At 33.5% G+C, this 26,182-nt stretch overlaps 1 protein-coding gene across 3 annotated transcripts; it reads left to right on the top strand.

Annotated features, from left to right (window-relative positions):
- The first annotated feature begins 4,979 nt into the window (after positions 1 to 4,979).
- On the top strand, positions 4,980 to 23,356 carry LOC105788374 (transportin MOS14). 3 transcript variants are annotated; one of them, XM_012615264.2, is made up of 28 exons: positions 5,273 to 5,415; positions 6,250 to 6,404; positions 8,851 to 8,928; positions 9,007 to 9,069; positions 9,438 to 9,485; positions 9,556 to 9,702; positions 10,092 to 10,223; positions 12,429 to 12,469; positions 13,235 to 13,326; positions 13,440 to 13,567; positions 14,243 to 14,318; positions 14,474 to 14,594; positions 14,926 to 15,025; positions 16,213 to 16,294; positions 16,720 to 16,802; positions 17,497 to 17,613; positions 18,066 to 18,117; positions 18,367 to 18,522; positions 19,158 to 19,281; positions 19,356 to 19,437; positions 19,513 to 19,601; positions 19,689 to 19,763; positions 19,860 to 19,914; positions 20,635 to 20,754; positions 20,832 to 20,924; positions 21,008 to 21,153; positions 22,386 to 22,563; positions 22,707 to 23,356. In XM_012615264.2, exons 2-28 carry the CDS (start codon positions 6,378 to 6,380, stop codon positions 22,983 to 22,985), a joined length of 2,784 nt encoding a protein of 927 aa, XP_012470718.1. In that variant the 5' UTR covers positions 5,273 to 5,415; positions 6,250 to 6,377; the 3' UTR covers positions 22,986 to 23,356. The 3 variants fall into 3 exon arrangements, with proteins under 3 accessions (XP_012470711.1, XP_012470718.1, XP_012470724.1); XM_012615257.2 differs by lacking the exon at positions 6,250 to 6,404 and having other exon boundaries at positions 4,980 to 5,415; XM_012615270.2 differs by lacking the exons at positions 5,273 to 5,415; positions 6,250 to 6,404; positions 8,851 to 8,928 and having other exon boundaries at positions 9,561 to 9,702.
- Positions 23,357 to 26,182: the final 2,826 nt, after the last annotated feature.

Here is a 26,182-nt window from a genome sequence, read left to right as displayed (position 1 = left end):
GAGTTTATAATTAATATGCGAAAAGTTGGAATTTAATTATAAATCATTTGAGCCTCAATTGCATATGTCCAATCGATCCCTCTGCTAGCTTGTTAAAACCAAAAATGAATTGCATATTGAATCAAATGAAAAGAAATGAATAGAAATGGTGAAAATGGAGAAATGAGAAACATTTGAGAATTATTATGGCTTTCTCTAAAATGAAAATGAAAATGGAGAAATTGAATCATTTAGAAATGAATGTAGCTTTCTCAAAAATGAAAACGAAAAATGAAAATGACCGCAAATGAATTTATATTTTTGAATTAAATGAAGTTCAAAATGAAAATAAATCATTTGGTTTTAGTGAACCATTGAATGTGGAAATATTAAATATGTTTTCTCATAGACTTTTTTACGGTAAAGTTGTCATGATTTTAACGGAATTAGAATTGGTTGAGAAGATTATGTAATTGGAAATATATTGAGAAGTTTATTTTAGGAAATAGAAAAACAAATATTTGATTGGATTATATTATAAAGTATTTGGTTAAAAGCTCGAGAAGTACTTATAATTGGACCTGATATGGGAAAGGCCTAAAAGCCTCTAATGTTAAAAGGGGTGGACGACAAACCTTAGTAATATTTACTAGGGTTGCTGCCACCTATACTTCTAGTTAGACTAAGAGTTCATTTTTCTAGTTGAAATAAACTTCTACAATTTAATAAGGGTTCTACCTTCTTTCACTATAAATAAATGACACCAGTAGGGCTATTTAGACACAACTTTAATATATTGTTACTCTGCTTGAAAACAGAGAGAATTTATTCTCCACTATTGAATATCTTTTCCGGAATAACAATTTCTGTCAGTTTCTATTTGAGAAGACATTTTTTGTTTTCACCATAAAGAAAAGAAAACTATTTCTAGTTCTGTGTTTTGATTTGAATCGTTTGAGCCCACATTCAGAGCAGTTCGTGGTACGAGAATAGCGGAAAAGATCGTTTGGTTGAAAGCCGAGATTGACAAGGATTCATCTATCCAAAAATACATGTGTGAATTCGGTCTAGGGTTTATTGCTATAAATATCACAAACTAAGTCGATTTTCAAAATTTTTATTTTCCGCTGTGCAAGAAAATGGTTTTCGAACTGGATTTTTCCCAACAATAACTTGTTCAAGTTTAATGTTACGAGAATGATAATCTTGCTCTTGAATGGTTTGACATGTTAAGATTTGCAATTGGACTATTTGAAATAACTAGATTGGTTAATGAATTAGAAAATGTAAGTTGAATGTTAAACATGATTCATAGTTTAGTGTATGTTTAGCTAGTTCATTCCAAGTTTATTGAGTTGCTTTGCCTTTAAATTTGCATAATGAAACATGTTTGAATAGGCAAATGATGTGTTTTGGATATGGATAATTGATATGGAATTGCATATGCCAAATGTTAAATGGTTGAATAGGACTATTTCATGCTTTAATTGGTTTAGATTGACATGGCTTAATAGCATTATACTTGTGAAAGGTTGAATGAAATCATTTTGATGTTGGTTTGAAAGCAAATGAATAGGTACTAAAGTGTTAAGTTGCCAAAACAGGGGCAATGCCATGACCTTGAGATTTTGACGTCGCAACATTGGTCGACAATGAGTGACATCACGATGTCAGGATGTCTAAAGTCATGACGTGACTCACTGTTTGACGATGTCGCAACGTGGAGGTCATGATGTTGAGACGTCAATCCAAAATTTTGACAATTTCATAATTTTGGTCATCATTCATGCTTGGCTTAACAAAAGAGCTTTTGTAAGCTCGTGTGGGACCCGAAAATAATTATGTAGCATAGTAAGTATGTGAATTATACTAAATTGCATGTATAAATATGTTGAGAAATGTGCCCATATTGTAGTAAACATATAATTGTTATTTATTTGAATGATGAATAAATAAATAAAGTTAATTTCACATTTTACTATTATGTCTTTTGTATTTATGTCTTTCATATTTTGCATGCTTAGCAAAATTGTGACAAACAAATATTAGCTCATTAATTGTGTAAGTTCAAACTAATGGTAAGTGGCACTGTAAGAACGTTTACATTGCGAGAAAGATAACTTACTTTAGTAGATAATCTAAACGTGTCTGTAATCCCGTAAAAGAATCAATGTGAGCATTTGATTCAAATATTGAGAAGGATTATTATGTCATCTACAATTCCAATTGAGGAGATGGCTAGTCTCGACTATCGGAGCAGTTGACTCCATTGGTAGAGACATAAATATATTTATTGGCAGAATAATACATTGGACTGGACCCAAGATGAGTTAATTCTGGATCTGTTTGTGAATTAATTCACTTGTGACATTTATGGTGTGGTTTATCTAAATCTTGAGTTTGTCACTGACTATGTGTATGTAACTTATGTGTTTTGATATAAGTGGAGGCTTATACTCAAAAGATGATTGAGTCGATAGTCGGTATGTTGGGCACATGACTTGTGTATGACATAACTTTACTAGCAACAGTGGAATTCATAGTTCAATTAAAGAGTTAATGATATCCTCTCATTGGCATTGTGTGGATTGATAAATATGGAACGTGGTCACGAGTTGCTCATTCTCGAACGAACAATTTATCACAGTAATTTGTTAGCAGTGATCATATTAATCATTAAGAAGACACAATGGTGACAATGAGATGAAATAATATTGTATTGAGTGAACAAATTTAACTTAAAGGAATCAAGGATATCATATGAGGGTAACACACACATGACGAGGTCATTGGACAAAGCAGTTCGATGAATTGCTTTTGTAAATAGTATACAATAAGGAGTTTTCAATCATGGTACTTATTGTGAACTGACTTCATGAATAAGTAATTGCGAATTATCAGAACGATGCTTCTGGACATAATTGCAATTACTAAAGCCTAATTGTATATGTCCGATTGGTCCATCCGTTAGCTCAACAAAAGCTCGATTATACTACTTTTTAATTAGAAGAAAATTCTACGAATTTGGAAATAATTTAATTGAGTCGATTTATTTGATGTGGAATTAAATTGGACAGTCGTAAGAATTGTTCAACTAGAGAATTTGATTAAAGATTTTTTTTGAAAAATTAATTTGAAAAATATAAGTGATTTTTGGAAAAATTAATTTTGATCAACTAAAATTAAATTAATCAAATTAGTATGATATTTTTGGAAATTATTTTTTCAAGTTAGACAATTGACCCAATGAGTAATTAAATTTGAAAATTGGACCAGAGATCGTAATTTGGACTCGGGAGCCCAAAATTGAGACCAAGACCTAAAAATTGGTCGAATTAGGCCTGGCATGTGAAACCAGACTGACGGTCTAACCAGTGGCTAGATCGGATCGATTGGGCCGTCACTGGCTCAGACCGAATCAACAGCAACCGAACTAGCTTAGGGTGTCGACGACTGCATCGACGGTATTCCGTTGGTCGGCAAATGGTTGGCGGCGGTGGGTCTTCAGTGGTTGAATAGTGGAAGAATTACACTCCTACTGGGACTCTACCAGAGAATTTAATTTCAGATTAACTATTTCAAAAATATTATTATTTTAATAGATTTAATATTAAATTAAATTTAATATTTACCTTAATAATATTTTATTAATTAAATATGAAAGTGATTATCTTAATATAAAATTTAATTTAATGTTTATCTTGTAGATAAATATTCTATCAATTAATAAGATTTAATATTAAATTAAATTAAATATTTATCTTGATAAATATTGTATTAATTTAGTATTATTATACTTGAACTCTCTAAACTCTGCCTGTATAAAGAGAGTTTGAGTCATTATTTTTTATACACTTGAATTTAAGAGAAAGTTGTAGAGAAAAAATTCTCTCAAGAAATTATTTCATAAAATTTCTAGAATTTTTTTTCTTATTTAAATCTTGACCCGAAAGTTTAGGGAAATTATGAAATTATCCCATTGGTAATTTTTGCAAATTTTTTATTTGAAGCGAGCCTACACCCGGCAAACGTGAGCTTGAGGACAGCGGAGAAAGCTACTCGATCAAAGCGTTTATCCTAGATGAATTAAAAAATGTACACACATGTTCTAATATGATAAAGTTCGGGTTCTAATGTAGAAATAATTGTCAATTTCAAGAACTAATTTGGATAAAAAAAAGTTCAAGCACTACTAAATTTAGGGCCCAAATAGTAATTCAATCCTTCTAAATATAATCGATATGAATTTCTTGAATACTCTTTTAATAACCCTCAATCACCTTATTACTATTTTTTCTTGGAAAAATTGTAGTTTAGTGCTTTTTATACAATAAGAAATTCTTCGATGTCCTACCTCACTTCTAATCATTAATTAGTCAACATTTATTTTTTGAGGATTTTTCTTGCACTTTGCGGAATAGTACCAAATTATAGCATCGGAAAATTTGGAGCATTAACACCAAGGACGGAAGGGATGTCTCTCGAGTTATGGATCAACTTGACTACTTTGCCTTGTAGGAAAGGTGTAGTAGTTTGTGAGATTGTATTTCAAATTATGCATAAGAAATGGTAGTGTTGTATCAATGGCATGCCAAGATAAGCTCAGTTGGAAGTATCAGCCTTTGGTTTAGGATATTTAGAACTTTCTCAGTGATGAAAGACTGGTTGTGACTTGGTCTGGGAATCCACAGCTCTTGAAAGAGACCGTCGGACGGGCGAGAGTTGCTTCTCCCTACAGACTTTCTCGATTTCCCATGGATTGTCTTTACTTCTCTTATAATAGCTTATTAAATTACCGGAAAGTAATATAAAATTAAGTATCAAGTTTAACTCTTTCAATAAAAAATTAACTCTGATCAAAACCCAATTATCATCGTCCACGTGTCTATTAGACCCATAAAGAGATATGATAATACAAGAATCATATGGCCATCCGCGATAGACAGAATGAGAGTCAAAGATCACACAGAACGGACGGCTTAAATCTCACTGCCCTTCGCCTTTACCACCAATCAGAGCTCACCAAAGCCCCCCGAATTCACTGAGGGGCGCCAAAAACCCTCCCAAAATTTCATTAAAAAACAAAGACAAAAAAATAAAAATAAAAATAAAAATAAAAAATAAAATAAAACCCCTAAGAGCAGAACCCAAAGCAGTCAGGCTAATATAGAGATAAAATCAAGTGAAATCTCTTAACAATAGAGTTGAAGTCGAAATCAAAGAGAACTTGGTTTTGGTTTTGTTTTTCCCCCCTTATTTCTGCGAGTGTACAGTTGAATTTTGAAATCGAAAAGAGAAATAAAAATGCAGAGTATGGAGCTGCAGAACACTGTGAAAGAAGCCCTAAATGCACTGTATCATTACCCCGACGATGCAGTGCGTATGCAAGCCGATCGATGGTTGCAAGATTTTCAACGCACAATCGACGCTTGGCAGGTATTCTCTTCTTTGAGTTTTTTTAGTTCGATTTGTGCTAATAAGACGTGATCGGATATGATTATTTCCGTATATTTTAGAAATTTTAGTTTTTTTTATTGGTGGAGCTTCAGCCAAAATCCAAATGTTGAGCTTCAGGATTATTGGGAGATTAGTTATTGGTATAGTGCTGTGATTTATTGCGTTGTCTGGTTGAGTAAATTGTGATAATTGGAAGGAATTGGTAGTATTTGAGTTTTTAAAAAAAGTTTTTATTGAGAATATTAATTTTTAAACTGTGAAAAGATTACGCTGCTTAAGTTCCATAGAAAACATATTCAAATAGGGAAGTGGAATTATTTGCATTTCGTACTTGTCTTCAATGTTGCTAAGACCCTAGGCTCTATAACCATTATATTATCTTTGGGACAAGGCAAAAAATGAAAAAAAAAAAAAGAGAGATTATCTGAGGGAAGTAAGACACAATATACATATTTTTATACATTAATATATGTTCGTGTAATAAGCTTAAGATATATAATTCTAATAATAAACTCTAACGAGTGATGCAATGTATCAAAACACTAGGCATGCATCTTCTCATCAGTTGTGCCTTGCCTGAAAGTTTGATGTGATTTTGTTGTTTGGCACTCAGGTGCAACAATTTAACAACATTGCTTGTTCAATAATCAAAATGAAACATAAACATAGAATGAGAACAAAAAAGTAAGCTGAAACAAATATTTGAAAATCAAATGCACATTTCTATGTGAGATTAAGAAAAGTTGTTAGTGTTTCACATTGAATAGGATTATAACGTGTAACTTACCTAGTCTTATGAACTGTTATTACCAGCTTAGGTTGCTTCGACTCTTCATTTTTTTTGAAGTACCTGCGTCTGACACTCTGTTTAGCACATGGATTTGAGGATATGACCTCCAAACATGGAATAACTTGGAAAAATCTGACCATACTTGCGTAGGATGTATACCTGTATTCAACACTCACACGTAAGTTCAAGTAACATAATTAGCAGCCATTTACTGGCTAATCATTGCATTCTCTTGCTGTTTTGAACTTCTTTAGAGCATGCCTTGGCCACCCTCTTGCTGCTACTAGGTTCTATGCTTGCTTTTGGCCTTTTTATTAAGCTCATTTGGCAAGGGGATGAACTTGTTGTAGCATCTTCATTATCATTCAAAATTTTTCCTTGAAGGTCAACTTGGTTGTAAGTGTGCCTTTTTGTTTGTTTTTAGCACATATTGCTATTTTTGCATGATCCAAGATGCTAGAGGAAGGACAAGCAAAGGATTCACATGAGACTTAATTGGAGACTACATTACTTGGACTTAGGTGTAAGTGTCAAATATGTTATGTGTTTGACACTGACACTTTCAATTCTTTTCATGTTTTTCCATGTATTTGGTGGATCCTTGGAGGGTCATGTCCCCATACTTGTGCCTATATGTGTTAGATATGGTGGTCGAACATGAGTAACTCGAGAAAATGAAGACTTAGAGTAACACAGTCTAGAGATTATCTGATGTATTAAATTATAGGCTCATATACTAGAAAGTTTTTGTTTATTTCTCTATACAATTCATAATTCTTAGAAATTGTCAAATTAAAATGTTTTTGGCTATTAGTTAGAATAAGCAAGCAACAACTATCCCTTTCTTTTATGTTGGGTTGATACATGGATCATATTGTAGGCATCATTGTGCTCTATTTAGATCCATATCTCAAGCAGGACCAGTAGACTAGCTACAAGAGCCTTTATGATAGCTTCCACTTTGATAGGGCGGAACATGTACAACAAATATTCAACCTAGAAGCCTTTTTTTTTTTTTTGCAAATGCATGGATTTTTATCAAGTAATAATTACAAAGGAGTTGCTTCTAAAAGGAAGTATTCTAAGGATCAAATTCATGGGATGGATGTGAAGGGCTAAATGCAAAGAATGATCCTAGCATTATTAACTAATCATCGGAACTAGACACAATTGCATCTCTATCCTAATGATTGATCAACAATTAATAAAAGGTAAAACTAGGTTAGCAATCTAAGTAATTCCCTTGAAGAAATCGAGTATGGATGGATTTAGACTTGTGAATCCTCCTATTTATCTATCTCATGGACATGTAATCTTACCTTGGATTTAATTAGCAATTTTTGCTATTCTCAAGCTTTTAAATGCACCTAAATGCTCTCTTGATACTCCTAGTCTCATTGCTAGATAAATCGGGAAGTCTCACACCTTTACCGGACTATCCTAAGGTAATTAAGTACAACTCTCATGGAATTCCCCACTAAAGGCAATTCTTACTTGTTCCTTAGCATTGTTAACTCTCTTGATATTAACAATTGGGATTTTTAGCTATTCGATATATCTTAAGCTAGCTCTTGCTTGCTCTAGAGCCACATCAATCGCCAGAGTCCTAGATTGCTCGAAGGAATTATCATTATCCACACTTTCCTCTATCAACCTATCATTAGGTGTCTTGGGCTCATGGCTTAGGTTCAACTTCACATAGAGCTTCTAAGAACTTTTTCACCATTTCGAACAATTGCTTACTTGCTTTTCTATAGATTGATAGACTCCTTCCTAGTGAATCAACTTCTCATGCTCTTCAATTCATTTTTGAACAGCATCCATTCTCAAATCTTGTTCTACCTTAAGCCTAGGATCTATTGATGTTGAGGGTTTTGAACTAGGGTGGGAGGCTGCTATATTTGCTTTGTGAGACTCTATAGTGTTGTTCCTAGGAGGTTTTGATTTGGTGCTTCTCGTGGACTTATGGTGCTTGGGTGTTCCAAGAAGAACCAACTTCTCCAGATCACAAGCGTGAAATCGGATTAATTGGGGGGGGGGGATGTTAATCGATTAATCCACATTAAGTCCAATAGCCAAAATATTGTGAAGATAAAATTCAAGAATCAATCAAGAATTCATAATAAGATTCATCATGAATCTGAAACCTAGTAAATTAGTTCAACACTCTTCCATAAGTAATCCTAGATCTAAGCAGCAACATCAATCCAATCAATCCAATCAAATCTAGATAAAAGGAAAAGGAAAATAAATGCTCAATTCTCCAAGCTAATCTTCAAATTTGATCATCTTCAAAGCTTGATCTAGCATCTTCCTAGAAGAGAACTCCAAATTCTTCAAAAGAGTGGAGTGGCCATTCTGGATCTAATCTCTCACTAATTACTAGTAATTAAACCTAATTCTAATCTAAAAATATGTAATTAAGCTTCTGTTGGTCTCTAGTAGTCTGAAAGTTTGTTTCGTGTTGCTTGTTTTGCAATTTTTCTTTTCTTTTCATCTAAGTGTGTGTGTATCTCATTTTAACCTTGTCTGAAAGTTTGTTTCGTGTTGCTTGTTTTGCAATTTTTCTTTTCTTTTCATCTAAGTGTGCGTGTATCTCATTTTAACCTTCTTTTTCTTCTTAGGTTGCTGATAATTTGCTTCATGATGCCACTAGCAATCCAGAGACTTTAATATTTTGTTCGCAGACACTTAGAAGCAAGGTAACTTCAACATGCATTTATTTGCTCAATGTTCATGATAAAAAATGTTTTACTTTTTGTGGTGCATTTGTTTGATAGGTACAACGTGATTTTGAAGAATTACCATCTGAAGCTTTTCGCCAATTAAGGGATTCCTTAAATGTGAGTTGGATCATGTATATTTTTTACCACTGAAGAAACCTAGATTCGAACATCATATCAACTGCTGACAAAATCCAACTTATGAAAGTATATGTATACTTTTATCCTTTTCCGAGAAAGGAATCATTTTAGTGTTGCACCCACTTTCATAGTTTTGAAGTATATGAATGGGATCATTAAACTTGTATGGTTCATTTGTTTTATTAACCTTTTAAATCTGCTCTATCTCTATCTTGCTACAGCTGTAAATTCATATATAAGTTGCTGTTCTGTTTGTTATGTGCACGCACATATAAATGCATTCTCCTATTGGTAATGCTAAGCAACACCTTTATAGAGATCTTATTGGACTGATATTTCAAATGCAGAACTTGTTGAAAAAGTTCCATAAAGGGCCTGCTATTGTCCGGACTCAGGTACTATACACTCATAACCTATAATTTGGCTAAACATGAAACGCTTTGGCTCATTTATTTTGCTTTGTAGATTAGCATTGCAGTTGCTGCTTTGGCTGTACATGTTCCTGCAGAAGACTGGGGAGATGGTGGCATTGTCAATTGGCTTCGAGATGGGATGAACGCTCATCCAGAGTATATTCCAGGTTTTTTGGAGCTACTTACTGTCTTACCTGAGGTATGTATAAATTTTTGACTTAAGTTATCTAGTTTGGATCATTTGAATGCTTTATAGCTTGGCATATCCATCTGATTTCACTTTTAGCTATAGTTTATTTGACATTCTGAACTGGTAGTTGCTAATTAGTTGATTCTTTTTTTTTTTTTCTGGTACATACCTTCTAAATAACCGCTCTGAACTTATTAGTGGTCTAATTAGTCTATGACTGGAGAAAGCTGTCATCCTTTTTGAACATTTTCTTGATGCCTTAGTGTTGGAGAGAACTTCAAACACTTTATAAACATTTCCTAACATGTAAATTGTATTAAAAAAGTGTTTGGACAAACTAGTTTAATGTGGCTGCATTTTGTCTATGGCATTGATTACTGTTTTTTGCTTATAACCAGGAAGCATTCAACTACAAGATAGCTGCTCGTCCTGAACGACGCCGTCAATTTGAGAAAGAGCTAACTTCTCAAATGGAAATTGCTCTTAACATACTGACAGCTTGTTTAAGTATAAGTGAATTGAAAGAGCAGGTAGGAGCTTTTCTTATTCTGTTACTTCTATGTTGTAGTTTAATTTAGTATCTATGTGATGAATTAAGAATGAAGGGGAAAGTTGGAAGCAAACGAACTCACAACAACTACAGAAGTGTTATAAAAATAAAGAAATGTCTAAACAGAGAGCCAAGATAAACCAGTAACCTTTTGTGCTAAAGGAATATGAACTTAATTGTCACATAGTTCTCCCTATTCCCACTTGCCTGCCACATTGATTTCACATACTTAATTGTCACTTAATTGTTGTCAACTTACTCAGTTTCTATTAATGAAATATATAAATAATTCCTGGGAAAAAATTCAACTAAACAAGGCTTCTAGAATTCAAGACATTTAAGACTAAGTATTAATTATTCTCTTTGATTTTGCATATTGTAGTGTAATTGTTTCATAAACTTGCTTGCGTTAAGTTACGTATTGCTTGGCATGCATGTGAAACCTATAGTGAAGGTAATGGGTGTCAAGGTGAAACAAGGTTGTTAGTTTTAAAATTTAATCTTAGGGTGTTTTGGTTTGTTGAAAATGACTTCAGGAAAATATTTTCCATGTGTTTGTTTCTCAAGAAAATAGCTAGGCCAGTAGAAAATAAGTTATGTTTTCGGTCTCTCCCCTTTGAAAAGGGGAAGGCAATTTTTGTAAAAAAACTGACTCCAAGTTGTTCGACTTGAATAGAAACATGATTATTTAGATCAAGGCATAATTTCACTTGAGCCTATTATTATATATTTTTAAAAAAATGGATATTACTTATTATTTTAATAACATATTGAAGCTTTATCAATATTTTAAATATAAAATCTTTAATATTTTAATAGCATTAATATTAATAGAAAATATTATTTTAATAATAATTTTAATATTTTAAATGTTTATATAATTTATGTTTTAATAACATATAGTATTGTTTTAAGTACTCAATATTAAATATTTTAGAATTAAATATTATTATTAAAATATTATTATTTGAAAAAGCTAGTTTGCATACTTGTCCGGTGCGCAGGCTTATTGTATTTATCTATTACAATATATTATATTGTTTCTTTAAAATATATTTAAAAATTGTAATGCTTGAAAATAATATATTTAAAATTAAATTATAAAATTAAATCACCATTTTCAAAATCATTTATTTCAACTTCTTTATAATTTAATATAAATGAATCAGTACATAATAGTCCTTATGATATATGTTGTATGTGAATTGTTTAAAAAAGTAAACATGTAAAATATTAATAAATAACCAATTATATGACACATAAATTAGTTTGTAAAAAAAAAAAATTAAAGTAAGGAATTTGTAAAAATTAAAACCGAAATCATAAGGACCTAGTATAAAAGTCAAAATTGAACTTAGTTATTAAATCGAATAAATTAAGATTTCAACTTAGAGATTAAAATGAAAAAAATGAAAATTGCGTAGGACTAAAATAAATTGAACTAAATAGAGTTAAAATCTATTTAAATCATGTAATATTTTAAAATGGAATTGTAAAAGAAGATAATTGAAAATGAGCTTATCATCTAATATTCCCAAATTATAAAGGAACGAATAAAAAAAATCATGATTACAAAAACTGGACCCACATAATTTCATAATAATAGGTACTGATGTGTCAATCATAGAGTGTTGTCACTTGTCAAAAAATGGTTTAATTTCATAATAATATGGTTCAATGATAAGCCAAATGCAAATTTATAGCTGGTATGTTCTATAGGAAATAAAGGCGGCTTTTCTGTTCAAAAGTTTATTGTTCAAAAGACAAGGGTTATTGTAGAGTTTTCCAATGTGGAGTTTAAGTTGCATTTGTCATAAACCTAATCCTGCTACTAGGAGGTAGAGAAAGAAACACCTCTTGTCACGTTGCCTCTTTTCCTTGTCGCTTATTGTGTGATCTATTGTGATATGATAAATATACATTTTTTCTTTTTTTTTTTCCCTTAAAAAGTTAATTTTTGAAATTGGGGTTGGGGGAGACTTATGCATGTAATATTGAAAATAGGAAGAAGATATCTTCTAGCTTGTTAACTAGTTAATAGATGTCTTGTCAATTAAATTTTCATTAAGGTTCTCAATAAGAAAGAAGATTTAATTAAGATTGATGATTCTTACACATTATATATTTGCTTAGGAATGTTGATTAAGTAGCTTCTTATGTTATTTCATCATGATTGATTTATCAGGTTCTTGAGGCATTTGCTTCTTGGCTTCGGCTAAAGCATGGGTATGTATGTTCTATTGTACCTTTTATTTATGGACAAATACTATGTTCCTGTTTTTGTTTCAATAGGGGATTAGTTTGGTTGATTTTTATGCTTTTAATTTGGAGTGATACCTTGTTTATTTTCTTCTATTGAAAGTGGGATCTATTTAAGATTTTAGTATTTCTGGATTTGTTTGTGTAAATGGACTGGTGCATAGGTATAGATGTTTTTGTTATGAGATTTTTGTATGACTATGCAAAAGCAATTGTTGGAAGATTAAGGATTTTTCTGATTCTATTCACCTCATTAAAAGCATCTTGAGTAAAACCTGATCTTTTATAAGTTGGATCATTGTTACAATCAGCAGGAGGGTTTTTCTGTTGTGATATGGTTTGTAACTGGCATGCCCTCTAAAAGTTTTCTGATATAACTCCAAGATGATAGATTTTATTTCTTTATTGCATTAAGCCTCTATTGGGAGAATATATGGACTCTGTTCCCTGGGAATGGGTTGTATTGGTGGGTGATTTAAGTTGGTGCATGGTTAGTGTGGGTGGATGGGGATTTTACTGGTTAAATTAGCTGTGCTAGCAGCTAAGTTATTCCAGTGTTTGATTGCTTAAACGTATTCCACTTTTTGAGTCTATCCAGAAATTAATTAATAGATAATGTCTTTGACTTCCTCCGTTTCTATTATCTTGAGGGTGATAATCATATGATAGTTCTCCTTGCTCATTTGAATTTACAGTCATTCATGGGTTGATTTCCACATCTGTTGGTTTCAGGATCCCTGGTTCTGTACTTGCAACTCACCCATTGGTCCTAACGGCTCTTTCAAGTTTGAATTGTGATATACTTTCTGAGGCATCTGTGAATGGTATTGCAGTTTTTGAGAAAATATTCTCAGTCAGTTGCTACTAAAATATTCTGGTAGCTAGATGGGGATATACCCTCATTGGGTTTCATTCATTATTTTCCCTTTTCTTGCAGTTGTTTCTGAATTGATACACTACACAGCATCAGGAAGCTCTGGTGGTGTTTCTGTACAAATGCCATTAATTCAAGTAATTGTCCCTCAAGTTATGAGTCTACAAGCACAACTTAGAGATTCTTCAAAGGTATGACATTAGATTCTTTAAATGTTTCCCACTCCCACTTCGTTGTTTTCCTTCTTGATGGAAAAAATCATGTCATATTGTCAGGCAATGGATCGATTTGGGGATAATAATGGAAAAACTATTAGATTTTGGTTGGTATATTACTGAATATTCAATAACAGTGTAACTTTGTTTCTTATTTGTAAAACATGGCATATGTTGATCTTGGAGACAGCAAATATAATGTATTAGTGTCAATAAGGCAGTGTGTCATTGTTTTTAGAATTCAATCTTCATTATTTTCAAACAATTAGAAGTAGATTTATTCCTTAGCTGTGACCTAGAAGGGAGTATGTAGGAGCTGATTCATTCTTTGTTCAAACAATTGGGTGGAATTTGAGATGATTTACTTTATATGTCAACTACAATATTGTATAATTGGGATTATATATCTTATTTATGTCATAGAAGACAGAACAGTGTTTAATGCTATAAAACTTTCCATTGCTAGTGCTTTATATTATGAGGGCGATTTTGAGATGTTTTATTTGTCTTTTTGTGATTCTTTCAAGGGTTTGCCTAGCAGAATTTTCAGACAACTATTTGCTTGTGTATTCTTCATGGGACATCGTTACATATTTGAGGAAGTTACAATATTTGATATTTCATTTCCTAAATTCTACTTTGTGATTTCAGGATGACGAAGATGTGAAAGCCATTGCTCGGTTATTTGCAGATATGGGTGATTCATATGTCGAACTGATTGCAACTGGTACTATATATTTAAATTTCAATAATTGTTGAATGCTTTCACCTCTTAATAATGGATTATTTGAATTAATGCAAGTTGCAGTTGTTACCATGAACACTGTTGACAATGTTGTGAATTTTCTCTTTACCATTCAATTGATGGATTTACCTTTTCAGGTTCAAATGAAGCCATGATGATAGTGAATGCTTTGCTAGAAGTTGCTTCACTTCCCGAATTTGATATTGCTTCAATGACGTTTAACTTTTGGCACAATCTTCAGGTTATCTTGACAAAAAGGTTAGTTCATGCGGAACTTGTCTAGTTTTATGACTTGTTGATTTTAGATGTGGCAAATAGGCAGGTTTAAATCAGATTTCTTTGGATTAAGCTTATCTCAGGTTGGGAATTGATCATTTTGAGCTTGAATCAATTTGGGTTTGGTTATTTTTAAATTCGGATTAGCTCGGGCTCAAATATGTTTGGGGTCGGATTTTCTCAGGATTGGGCTTTTGACGTTTTAAGTTCACTTAGATCGGATCGAGTTCGGTCTCAAATTGGTTAGGACAGTCTTTTGGACTCAAGTCTGTTTTGCCAACTCTAATTGATTTGAAATGCTTTTCAATGCCAGGAATTTCGATATTTCATTTGGTGATGAAGCATCCATTGAAGCTGAGAGAAACCGGAGGCTTCAAGTTTTTCGTCAATCGTATGAGTCTCTTGTATCCTTGGTGAGTCTGCCAGTTCACTGTTTTGGGTATTTAGCTATGGTGTTGTCTTTAGTAAAATGTCAAAACTCTTTTAGTGAATATTGTATTTAATGGTGAATGGTGTCCTAAGGGTGATTAGGCCCTTGTTTTCCCAGGGTGCTAGATGCTAAAAAATGCTTGCTCAAGTGAAGCAAGGTGTTACCACATGCAAAGTCATTGTAGTACAAAAACAAAGGTCTCTATTTAAGAATATAGACTATTGGCACTGTATTCTTTATTTTTATTTTCTAAATGTTTTAGTACAAAAATACATGGGTATGCTTATTTTTTTCAGATCATAAAGTTAGGGACAGCTTTTCATGAAGTTAAGGGAAAGAAGAGAAGAGTAATTAAACATATTAGTCAGCTCACTTAGCTGAGGATAAAACAAGTTGTATACCTCTTCTAGAAATGTTCTGGATAATGAAAGCAACCAACTTAAGATGTCTTTGCCTTTTTTGTGGAAAACCTAGACCGAAAGAAAGATGGCAATGCCATCTCCAACAAATAGACGCTATTAATCATTTTTATTCTTGTAGAAAGTCCCAGTGTGTTCCTTTTTTAAAATTAAAAAGATAAGTAAAAGGTGTGCCCTGGGAATCAATTGGAAGTGCCTGAATATAGTTGCCTACCTGGTATCTGAAGAGGTGCTTTTTTCTCTGGTACCTTACCTTAGTGTCTAGTTGAATGCCTGACTACTTTGGTTTCACCTATGGAACATCAGTAAGTCTGCAGAAGCTTGATCCCTACTTCTCTGTTAGCCAGAAACTCATATGGTATCTGTCTAATTACCAGATCATTCTTTAAATTAATGTATGAGATAATTACCATAAGAATTTGTAGATTGTAATATTTATTCCTTTGTTATTGTTCTTCTGATGGGAAGTTGTGGGTATTTTGAGGGAAAAGGCTGCATGCTGTCAATTGCTACTATCTTCAGTGTTCTATTTTTTAACAAAAAAATTAATGTTTGTGTTCAATATTTTATGAAAATCAATGTTTGATATGAGGTATAGTACATATATATTTTTTCTGAAAGGAAACAATAGCCCAAAATCATTTTGGCAGCTGAAGTTTAACTGATTGCAAAAGAATGAAAATCATGTTCAAGGTTTAAAAGAGTATTTCTATTGGCTAAGACTTTGGAGTGTCGTTGTTTTTCTTTACAGGTGAGCTCCCGAGTTCAATATCCCGATGACTATCAAAATCTTTCATATGAGGATCTCAAGGAGTTCAAACAGACTAGATATGGTAATAATTGGCTATTTTCATGTTGGCTATTATCTTTTCTCTTGTGAAAAAAATTAGTAAATGGTAGATCATGTGCATCTTTCTGATTAAAGAGTGAGTTCTCCAGCCGCTATGTTTTATTTATTTCTTTTGTTTATTGTAGATCATAAGCATGTTTCCAATTAGATAACATGAAGTTTGCTTCTGGACATTTTTTCTCTTATATCTGAATCACTAGGTCCTTATCAAATTGTTAGAGTAGGTGACTTGATAATTCATTTTATCTGTACTGATATACTGAAATAATTGTCTCATGTTATTGATCTGGTTGCAATTATCTTTTGTATGTAAAGGTTGTTAGATTAGTTTGTTTTCATTTCTTTTTTTATTTTTAAAGGTATGTTTTGGCTTTGATGAAACCCTGATGGGATTGGTTATTTTGCTAGCTGTTGCGGATGTGTTAACTGATGCAGCATCAGTTTTAGGCGGTGACACAACATTACAAATTCTATACATGAAGCTTGTAGAGGTATTTATTATTTTCTTTAATTGCAATATAAACTTATTCATAATGTCTGTCTTTTCTTCACGACTGCAGTAGCCCAATAATAGAGGGTTGTAGTAGAAAGCTAAATTTCAAAGTTGAAATGGTGCATGGCATTGTCATGCTAAGAATGCTTCTGTGATTCTGGTAACTTTGAGTTAACATTACATCCTCCTCCACTTACTTTCCTTGCCTATATCAGTTATGTGGGTGCTAAGAAACATCTGTACAGTCATTTTGCTTATCTTGCTACTGGTAATTGTATTCTTAAGTTAATTTGGCATGTTTTCAAATATAATTACTCAGTCCAAAAGGAAAAAGAAAATCTAACCACAAAATTGATGTTGATAAGAATAGGCTTTTTGGATTTTTTTTATTTCATATTAGCAATATCAGGGATTTTTTTCTAGGTTCTGTATGGTGCCTGATTACATAGCTTTGGTGAAGTTCCATGGCTTTCTTGTGGCCTGGTCTGGAATTGGATCAATGAATTGCTAGAAAACGTTTTGATAGCTTCCTTTGTTCAGTTACATTCTCATTTTAATGGTTACCTCTCTATTCCATTCCCGCCGAATAGCTATTACATTTTTAATTTATTCCACTACACTGAACTAAATATGCTGTTAGAATTTCTCTATTGCTAATTGATTTTCTTCTCTTTTATATTTTTATTGCCAAGGCTGTATCTAGCTGTAGAAATGAACAGAGTGAATGGCGTCCAGCTGAGGCTGCTTTATTTTGCATTCGAGCTATATCAAATTATGTTTCAGTTGTTGAAGCAAATGTAATGCCTCAGGTATATTTAGATTCCTCTCATGCGCGACTCTCTTTGTTGATACACCACTTTGATATTTTACCTGGGTCTGTTAGCCTGTTACTTTGGGTCTTAACATTATCTCCCATTTCTATCTTTTTTATATATGCATATACAGTGTTAACAATTAAGTAATGTTCAATGCGATTCTCTTTTATGAGCGAAAAAAAAAAGTGACTCACTTATGAACAAAATACATATGCATGCAGCCCTAAAAGTTATGTAGTTCTTCTGTTACTATTCTGGAATTAATTCGCAGTCTAAAGAGAAAATTCACAACATGAAAGTTTGTACTTGAGAGTGCTAATTGCGTTGATCTTTGGATTGTACAGTCAGTTTATCTGTTGTTATGTTTTGACACCATATCTATTGTATAACACATAGGATACACATTCTGTGAATGTTGTTGACTGGTAAGTGTAATGGTTTTATAGGTTATGGATCTGCTTTCAAAACTGCCTCATCAGCCCCAGCTTCTTCAGACGGGTAATCTACCACTTAAATCTGTGTGATATTGTCTACATTTTGTCCCCAGACCGGTGACACGGCCTGCAGGGAGAACATCTCCTGATGCAGCGGATGTGTTCTGAGTCCAATATGCCTGCTCTCAGCTGGCTTTTCTTGGAGAGCCGCTGCTACACAAACTGCAGAGTAGTTTCTTTTACTATTTTTATATTTTGTAGTTTTTTTTATCAGAATTCAATAATCAAAATTTATGTACCTGTAAAAATTCAGTGTGCTTAATCGTTGGAGCATACTCTAAGTGGCTTGACGCTGCACCAAGTGGTTTCTCTAAGTTGCCTTTGGTGATTGATATTCTCATGAGCGGCATGCGTACCTCTGAAGATTCTGCAGCAGCTGCTGCTTTGGCATTTAGGCACATATGTGATGGTGAAGTGTCTCTCTTTTTAACTATTTTACTGCATTCTTTCTCTCTTTTTAACTATTTTACTGCATTCTTTCTCTATATGGAATATTATGGTATACATCCCACAACAAGTTGAAGGATGCTCATGCCTGTAATAACATGACTAACTGTTATTGTTGCTTCTTGTTGTACTTAGATGATTTTTTATGTCATTGCTAGTCATCCACTTTCAAAATGTGACAAACAATAGTTGGGCATTGTCGTTGTATCTTCTCTTTTCTTTTTAAAATCATATTAAGTGTGGGAACTAAAATTTGAACTGATTGTTTCATTACTTTTTAACTCTGCTGTGTTTGAGAATCATGAACTCATTTTGTGAGGTTGTATGTAATGGAATACCGCATCCCTCTTGAAAAGAAAAAGGAAGGAAAAGTCAGAAAAGAACAAATTGTGCACAAGAATATTGCTTTCATCATATACATATATATATGTACATATATGTATGTATGTTTGGAATCTTCTCAAATATCCTTGAAATTGATAAAATTTTTGTATAGTTAGTTGCCTGAAATAATATGTAGATTGTGAATATATTTTGCTGTACTATTCTGCATTCTGAAATTTAACTTTGCATTCATTTTGTTTATGTTGAATGCAGATTGCCGGAAAAAGCTTTGTGCTTACTGTAAACAGCTTTTCCATATATACTATACAGCAGTTAATGGGGAAGGTAGTTTTAAGGGCTCTGCTGAGGACTCATTGCACTTGGTAGAAGCTTTGAGGTTAGTTTGTTACTCAGCTACTTTAGGGGAGATATGGATTTAATTTCTTAATGGCTGTTAAATTGTTTACGCAGCATGGTTATTACTGAACTTCCACCGGAGCCTGCTAAGGATGCCTTGGAGGAACTGTGCTCATCAGTTGTTACTCCTTTACAGGTTAGTTTGTTTCCCATGGGAGTAATTAGTAATACTTATTTTTTGACAGTTGATCATATTATGATGCATTTCCAGGAAGTTATCAACCAAGGACCAGAAGTTTTAGAGAAGAAACATGCTCGAGAATTAACAGTTTACATAGATCGATTTGCATATATCTTTCGGTGAGATGAATGTTCACCATCCTTTTTTATTATTGTTTCTGTTAGTTTGTTGAGGTTTTTTCACCGTGCAACTGGAACCAATTCTAGGTATGTGAATCATCCTGGAGCAGTTGCAGATGCAGTTCACAGGCTTTGGCCAATATTCAAAGCCATATTTGATCTGTAAGTATTCCACAACTTCCGAAATAGGTTGTCACTATGTTTAGTGTTGCTAGGTTTCTGATTTTTATCTGATCTGTTTAACTGCTTATGTTGCAGTCGTGCTTGGGACATGCGGACCATGGAGTCTCTTTGCCGTGCCTGCAAATATGCTGTGAGTCTGCTATGCTGTTAAGTACTACTCAGTTAGCTCAGCAAAATGAATTTCTATTAACTGAATTTAGAAGTTTGATTGTCAACAAATGTTCTGCCAAACACATCTTAGATGCAAATTTGGCATCTCCCAATGAAATTCATAATTATATGATTACATTCTCAAGGTATGGTTGTTAAATTACTTTGTTTGATCATGGAACATGGTATGCCTCTACCATTGCGTACTAAACCTAGTGTGTTTTTTTTTAGGTGGACTTGAATCTATGCCATTTGATCTTTTTGTAGTTTTGTTCTCATAAGTTCTTGCTCTACTCTTCTTTCCTTGTATTTTGCATGGATTTGAAAACCTAGCTGTTCCAAATCATAACATGTGCATCTTAAGAGGAAATCTGAGTGGCTCCTGAGAGAAGTTAAATTAATTGTGTAATTACTATCTTGGAGACTAAGTCGATTGGAATCTGCAATCCTTACTCTGCAGGGTGGTGCTATTATTATGTTATTAAGGTTTATTCTTAGCTGAGCTGTGGGTTTTGCCTAGTGGCAGATTCACCTTACAGGCTGTGGGATCAAACCAAGCATCTTTGTACTGCTGGGTCTATCCCCTATACTTGGCATAGAAAAACAAGAAAGTGATGAATTTCTTATATGCACTCACTTCTGCCTGAAAATATTCAGCATTACTAGGCAGCAGCAGTGATCTCAAAGTTTTTTTTATTAGGTGAGAACTTCTGGAAGATTTATGGGAATCACAATTGGAGCAATGCTTGAAGAAATTCAGGGCCTGTATCAACAACACCACCAGCCTTGCTTCCTTTATCTCTCTAGTGAAGTTATAAAGGTACAATTTTTTTCTATGTTAATGTTGCTAATTTAACTTTATTAGAATGCTGAGAAGTCAGTGCACTTGCCCTGCAGATATTTGGCTCTGATCCTTCTTGTGCAAGCTACCTCAAAAATATGATCGAGGCGCTTTTCAAGCACACAACATGTCTTCTCACAAGTATTAAGGTAGGCTTCAGTGAGTGGTATATTTTATGTTCAGTCATCTAAATTTGCAAATATGTCTACTTTTACATATTTTGTTGCCACAGGAGTTCACCAGAAGACCAGACATTGGAGATGATTGTTTTCTGTTGGCATCAAGGTGCATTCGTTATTGTCCTCAATTATTCATTCCTTCTTCCATATTTCCAGCTTTAGTAGATTGCGCGATGATTGGGATCACAGTGCAGCACAGGTATGCCTCTTTTCTTCCCACTGCCTGTATTTTTGCATGAGTTTGTCTGCTGTGCATGCACAATATTTGTTGCTTTGACATCAATTTTCGTGAAGCATCCATGTCCAACAATTGTCTTATGTGTATCTGGACATGGGTATGGGGATATAACCATATAAGGACCCTTCGAATACAAGGGAAACTTAGAAAATAGTGAACATACCCATGTCGATGCATGGCGTCACAACGTTTTTTTGCTCACATTATTAGCCTGTAATCAGAATGTTCTTAAGATACATGCTTACTCCAGTCTGACTTGACTTGAATATCTTTCTTTTTATTCAGCACTTGGATATAGGAGAAGCCTTTGACTTTTGGGCTTCTATATTGACATTTTAAACCTTACTCAACTTTTTTAAACATAAAAGTTTTTTCTTAATGACATCTGTGTGTGTCTGTATGAGGAGTGATTCACTTAATACTGGTTAGTTTTACTTGCTTTTTGTATTTTTTACACAATTTTATATTTGTTTAACACAATCATTTTATTTCATATGTAGATCATGCACCTCAATTTTCGAGTAAATTAAAATTATCTAACTATTTGTTTGATTTAAAATTTTCATTAGTTAAATATGTGTACTCTCTCTCTCTATATATACATACACACATATATATATGTATGAAAGGGATCCAGAGATCCAATTACACTAATGTAATACTAAAGAGTTCTACACTCGTATCTAACCCTTAGATCAAAATTAAATATACAGCTAAGATTAAAACATACTTTTATTTATCTTTCCTTTTCATTGACAAAGAGAAACTGTCATGTGTAAATATATATGATCAATATCCTATACACTTGTCAGTAGAAGTTTTTTAATTCTACAAATCCGACATGTGCCCTTGTATTACATTTAGAAAGATAAAAATTAACCGAAAGGAACTTTAAAAAAGATAAAAATAACCAAAATAGTCACTTGGTGGTTTCTTAATCTTGCTTGAGAAGTTAAAAAAATCTGCCGCCAGTGGATAGAATAATAATTCATCTATATTGAGAGAGAGAGAGAGAAGAAGAAGAAAACTGGTATTGGATGATAAATAGGATTTTCAGATGTTCAAAGAAAGAAAAGAAAAGATTATATTGGTATATCTCAAAATGTAATGATCATTAATTATGATTGAAGGTAATTAATGATATATTATTAAATGTTCTAGAAATTTATCGCTTAATTATATTTTTTTTGCAGAGAGGCCTCCAATTCCATCTTGACCTTCTTGTCTGATATCTTTGATCTTGCAAAGTCTAGCAAGGGAGAACAATTTTTATCCATAAGGGATAGTGTCATTATTCCGCGAGGAGCTACCATTACTAGAATCCTGGTGGCGGCCCTAACTGGAGCACTCCCAAGTTCTCGATTAGAGACGGTAGCTTCTACTGCATTTGTTGTATTCTCCATATTTTATGCGCATTGACCTTCATTGATTAATTAGCAGAATAAGTTTAAACCTCTATTGCCTGAAGTAGTATCTTACACGATTAATTTTGTGGGGGCCTTTCACTACTTTAGGTAGCATATGCACTTCTAGCACTAACTCGAGCATATGGGATGCAAGCTCTGGAGTGGGCTAAGGAAAGTGTTTCATTGATCCCATTGGCTGCTGTCAAGGAAGTAGAACGCATAAGATTTTTGCAAGCTTTGTCAGATGCTGCCTCCGGAGCTGATGTCAATGTCCTGATGATCCCTGTTGAAGAGTTATCTGATGTTTGTCGTCGTAACCGAACAGTTCAAGAGATTGTGCAAGGAGCACTAAAGCCACTTGAGTTGAATCTGGTACCTGTACCATAGTGGAAAGAAATAAAGAAATAGTAGTGGAGGGGGCTGTTTTTCTGAGGCCTCATCTTGCTTTAGCAGCTGAATGAATAACTCGATCCGCTATTTGCTGTTTTGATTCATTCTTGATTTTGTATCTATCATCATTGGTCAATTTTCCAACTGTCTTTGAGGTGAGTGTTGGGCATTTATTTGTTTCACAATAGGGAGAGAATGGGCTGTTGTATCTTCTTCTGCTCGAGATATGGGGGGCTCCCAGTCGTCTCGAATGCACTGGCTTTCAATTATTATTTATTTTAATTTTGGGTGAAAAGGCCTTGGTGTTGGTATACAGTGTTGTAAGTTTAGTTTTGTAATGGTTAGAAGGTGAAAGACGGATTTTTTTTTCTGCGTTTGCATGTTTCTCTGCATGTTAAGTACACCAGAACGATCTTCTTCGCCATGCATTATTATTGTATCCTTACAACCAATCATTTTTATAATCAGCTTTAGATCTGAAACAATTCTTATATCCAATGATTAAAAAGTCGGACATTCGAAAATCGCCTTGGACCGCTCGGGGGCTTGTACGATTCTCTCATTTTCCTGATTTTTTACCAAAAAATATAGATATTGAAATGAGAAACAATATGAATTGAGGGATCAATTTTTCATTATCTAATTTAGATTGATGTGAAATCGGTTTGCTGGATTAATTTAAAGATAAATTATTATTAGATTGACGTTTACTCTAGGATAGTTAATTATATGTTTTGGATTAATGTTATAAACTAATTAATTAAATTAAGTTAGGTATTATTTGATAAACTAAAAGGTTAAGTGTTGAACATTTTTAATACAAAATTTTATAGGTGTTAAATTTACATTATAAAACTGTTGTGTTAATAAAAAGTGTAAAATAAACCTATTAGAAGTTTTTTTATCTAACTATGAAAAGTTATAAAGTGGTTGCTTAATTATTGATAAATTTCTTTCTTGATCACCAAACTATCAAGAGTTATAAAATGGTTACATAACTATTGAAAATTTTTTTTTATCACTAACAGGCTGTCGTAAAAATGAAAACACTTGAAATAGTTGGGTGGCTAAGGCAATCGCTTTGTAACTTTTTAAAGTTGAATGATCAAAAAAGAAATTTACTGATAGTTGGGCAATCACAAATGTAGTTTACCCTAATAAAATTAAGTACCACATATAATGTTGTTTGATAATAATAAATCTTAATTTTCAAAAATTACTTATTTCATAATTTTAATATTATTAATATAATAATTTATATTATTTTAGAGATTTTGGATAAAAAAATAAATGTAACAATTTGAATATTTTACTTTTAACAAAACTAACAAGATAATTTTTTAATCTTTTCAACTTTAAGTGATAAATAGTTATTTATTTACTTAATTCATTCAACTATTTTTGTTGAAAATTTTGAATTAAATAAAAATTATTATGGTTATCAAACTCATAAAAATTAAATGTTAAAATTTCTTCTCAATGAAAAACAAATTCAATGATTTATCGAATGCCTTTAATTGATTTAGGATATATATCTTAGGATTGCATTGGGTTGTTGGGTATAGTTTAGATATATAATTAAATTAATTTGGTGTATAATAATTTGAGTTAGGTCTAAGTTAGATTAAAACTAATTCATTTCTTGTTCAAATAGCAATTTGGTCCTAATTTAATTTTAAAATGAGTAGTTGATTGACAAGCTGTGGGCAGCTCGAGAGGTCCCCAGGTGGGACGGCCCTATCCATTTGGGCAATGAAGCTCAATCCATAGTCCACATGGATCATGAACGTCATAATCCGAATGACCCACCCGAAAATAACAACCGGTCGGTCGTGTTCCAGAATACTCAAGGCAACAACAACGCTTCCTCGGTGGAGCGACTCAAGGCATTCAATATAAAAATGCTATAGGAAATGAAGGGAGGCAAAGTAGATGAATCCATTTGGAACTATTCCAGTGAGCCACTCGTTCCTGAGGTATTAGCCAATCATATCTTAGCTTCTTTCATGTTCCCGAAATTCATATTCAATGGCTCAAGAGACCTAGAAGGCCACTTAGCTCGTTACAACAATCACATGAAAATTTTTAGGGCCTTTAACACTATCATGTGCAGAGCATTCTTCATGACCCTTTCTCAAACGGCTCGACAGTGGTATCTATCAGTACTCGAGGATCCATTCACTCCTTCGAGCAATTACATGGGCAATTAATGAGCTGCTTCCTGGCCAACAAAACACTTCAACAATCTCCCGCTTATCTGATGACCATATGCCAAGGGGTGAATGGATCCCTCCGAGATTATGTTCGTAGTTTCAGTGCAACCACTATGATAACAATGGGGGTTACAGATGAAGGGGTCATCCACGCTTTTGCTGTCGGGGCCACCCACCAACAGTTGAGGTACATCATTATTGGGAATCCACCGAGCAAGTTATCCGCGTTGTATGAAATGGTTCACAAATTTTTGAAAGGTGATGAAAATTTTTGAAAGGTGATGAAGTAGAAAGAGCTCGTGCCAACTCTTTTGTGTCGACCATCCAGCAGTCTAATCCTCCGCGTCGTTCCCCTCCACGACGCTCTCAAGGCTATCAGCAGCCAATGACCCATTCTAGGGTAGGCAACATGGAGCATAGGCAATACAACCCTTCAAATCAGAGAGATCGACAAAGGGTTAATAATGTCCATGCCTCTGACTGTTCAGGACCCATCCAGGGGAACAAGGGAGGCTAAGATCAAAGGTTCCGGGCACCTTACAATCAATATAGAACTTACCATGAGCTCACCTGCTCTCTAGCCCAGATATTCGATCAGATCGAATACCAAGGTATTTTGGAAATGCCACCCCAGCTGCCACCTAGCCAGGATCGCTAAAACTCAAACCATCACTATATATATTACAATGCTCTTAAGCACCACACAAAGCATTTTGTACATTTGAAGAACATAATAGAATTGGCAATCCGAAAAGGGCAATTAAAACAATAGCTGGCCTAGGAACTATATCAACTGAAAATGACTTATGATGAAGAAGCAAGGCTATCCGGACAACGTCGAGATGATAAGGGTAAACATCTTGTTAGGGACATTATTGATGTACTAGTTGGAAGCAAGCATGTGGAATGGGTAACCTCTAATTCCAAAAAGAAGGCACATCTTAGAAGCATAATGTCTATAGCAGCCTCTGTGAAAAACCC

Source organism: Gossypium raimondii, chromosome 7 (genome assembly GCF_025698545.1).
Source record: "Gossypium raimondii isolate GPD5lz chromosome 7, ASM2569854v1, whole genome shotgun sequence".
Lineage (NCBI taxonomy): Eukaryota > Viridiplantae > Streptophyta > Magnoliopsida > Malvales > Malvaceae > Gossypium > Gossypium raimondii.
The sequence above is the reverse complement of the archived record's forward strand: the minus strand, read 5'-3'. Positions and strand labels throughout refer to the sequence as shown.

What these genes read in the sequence shown, in the direction of transcription:
- LOC105788374 (XM_012615257.2), top strand. Translation starts at nt 5,284, where the DNA reads ATGCAGAGTATGGAGCTGCAGAACACTGTGAAAGAAGCCCTAAATGCA. An exon ending in CGCAGACACTTAGAAGCAAG is followed by an intron (nt 8,929 to 9,006) that starts GTAACTTCAACA and finishes TTTGTTTGATAG; the next exon opens with GTACAACGTGATTTTGAAGA. An exon ending in GTCTTCTCACAAGTATTAAG is followed by an intron (nt 20,925 to 21,007) that starts GTAGGCTTCAGT and finishes TTGTTGCCACAG; the next exon opens with GAGTTCACCAGAAGACCAGA.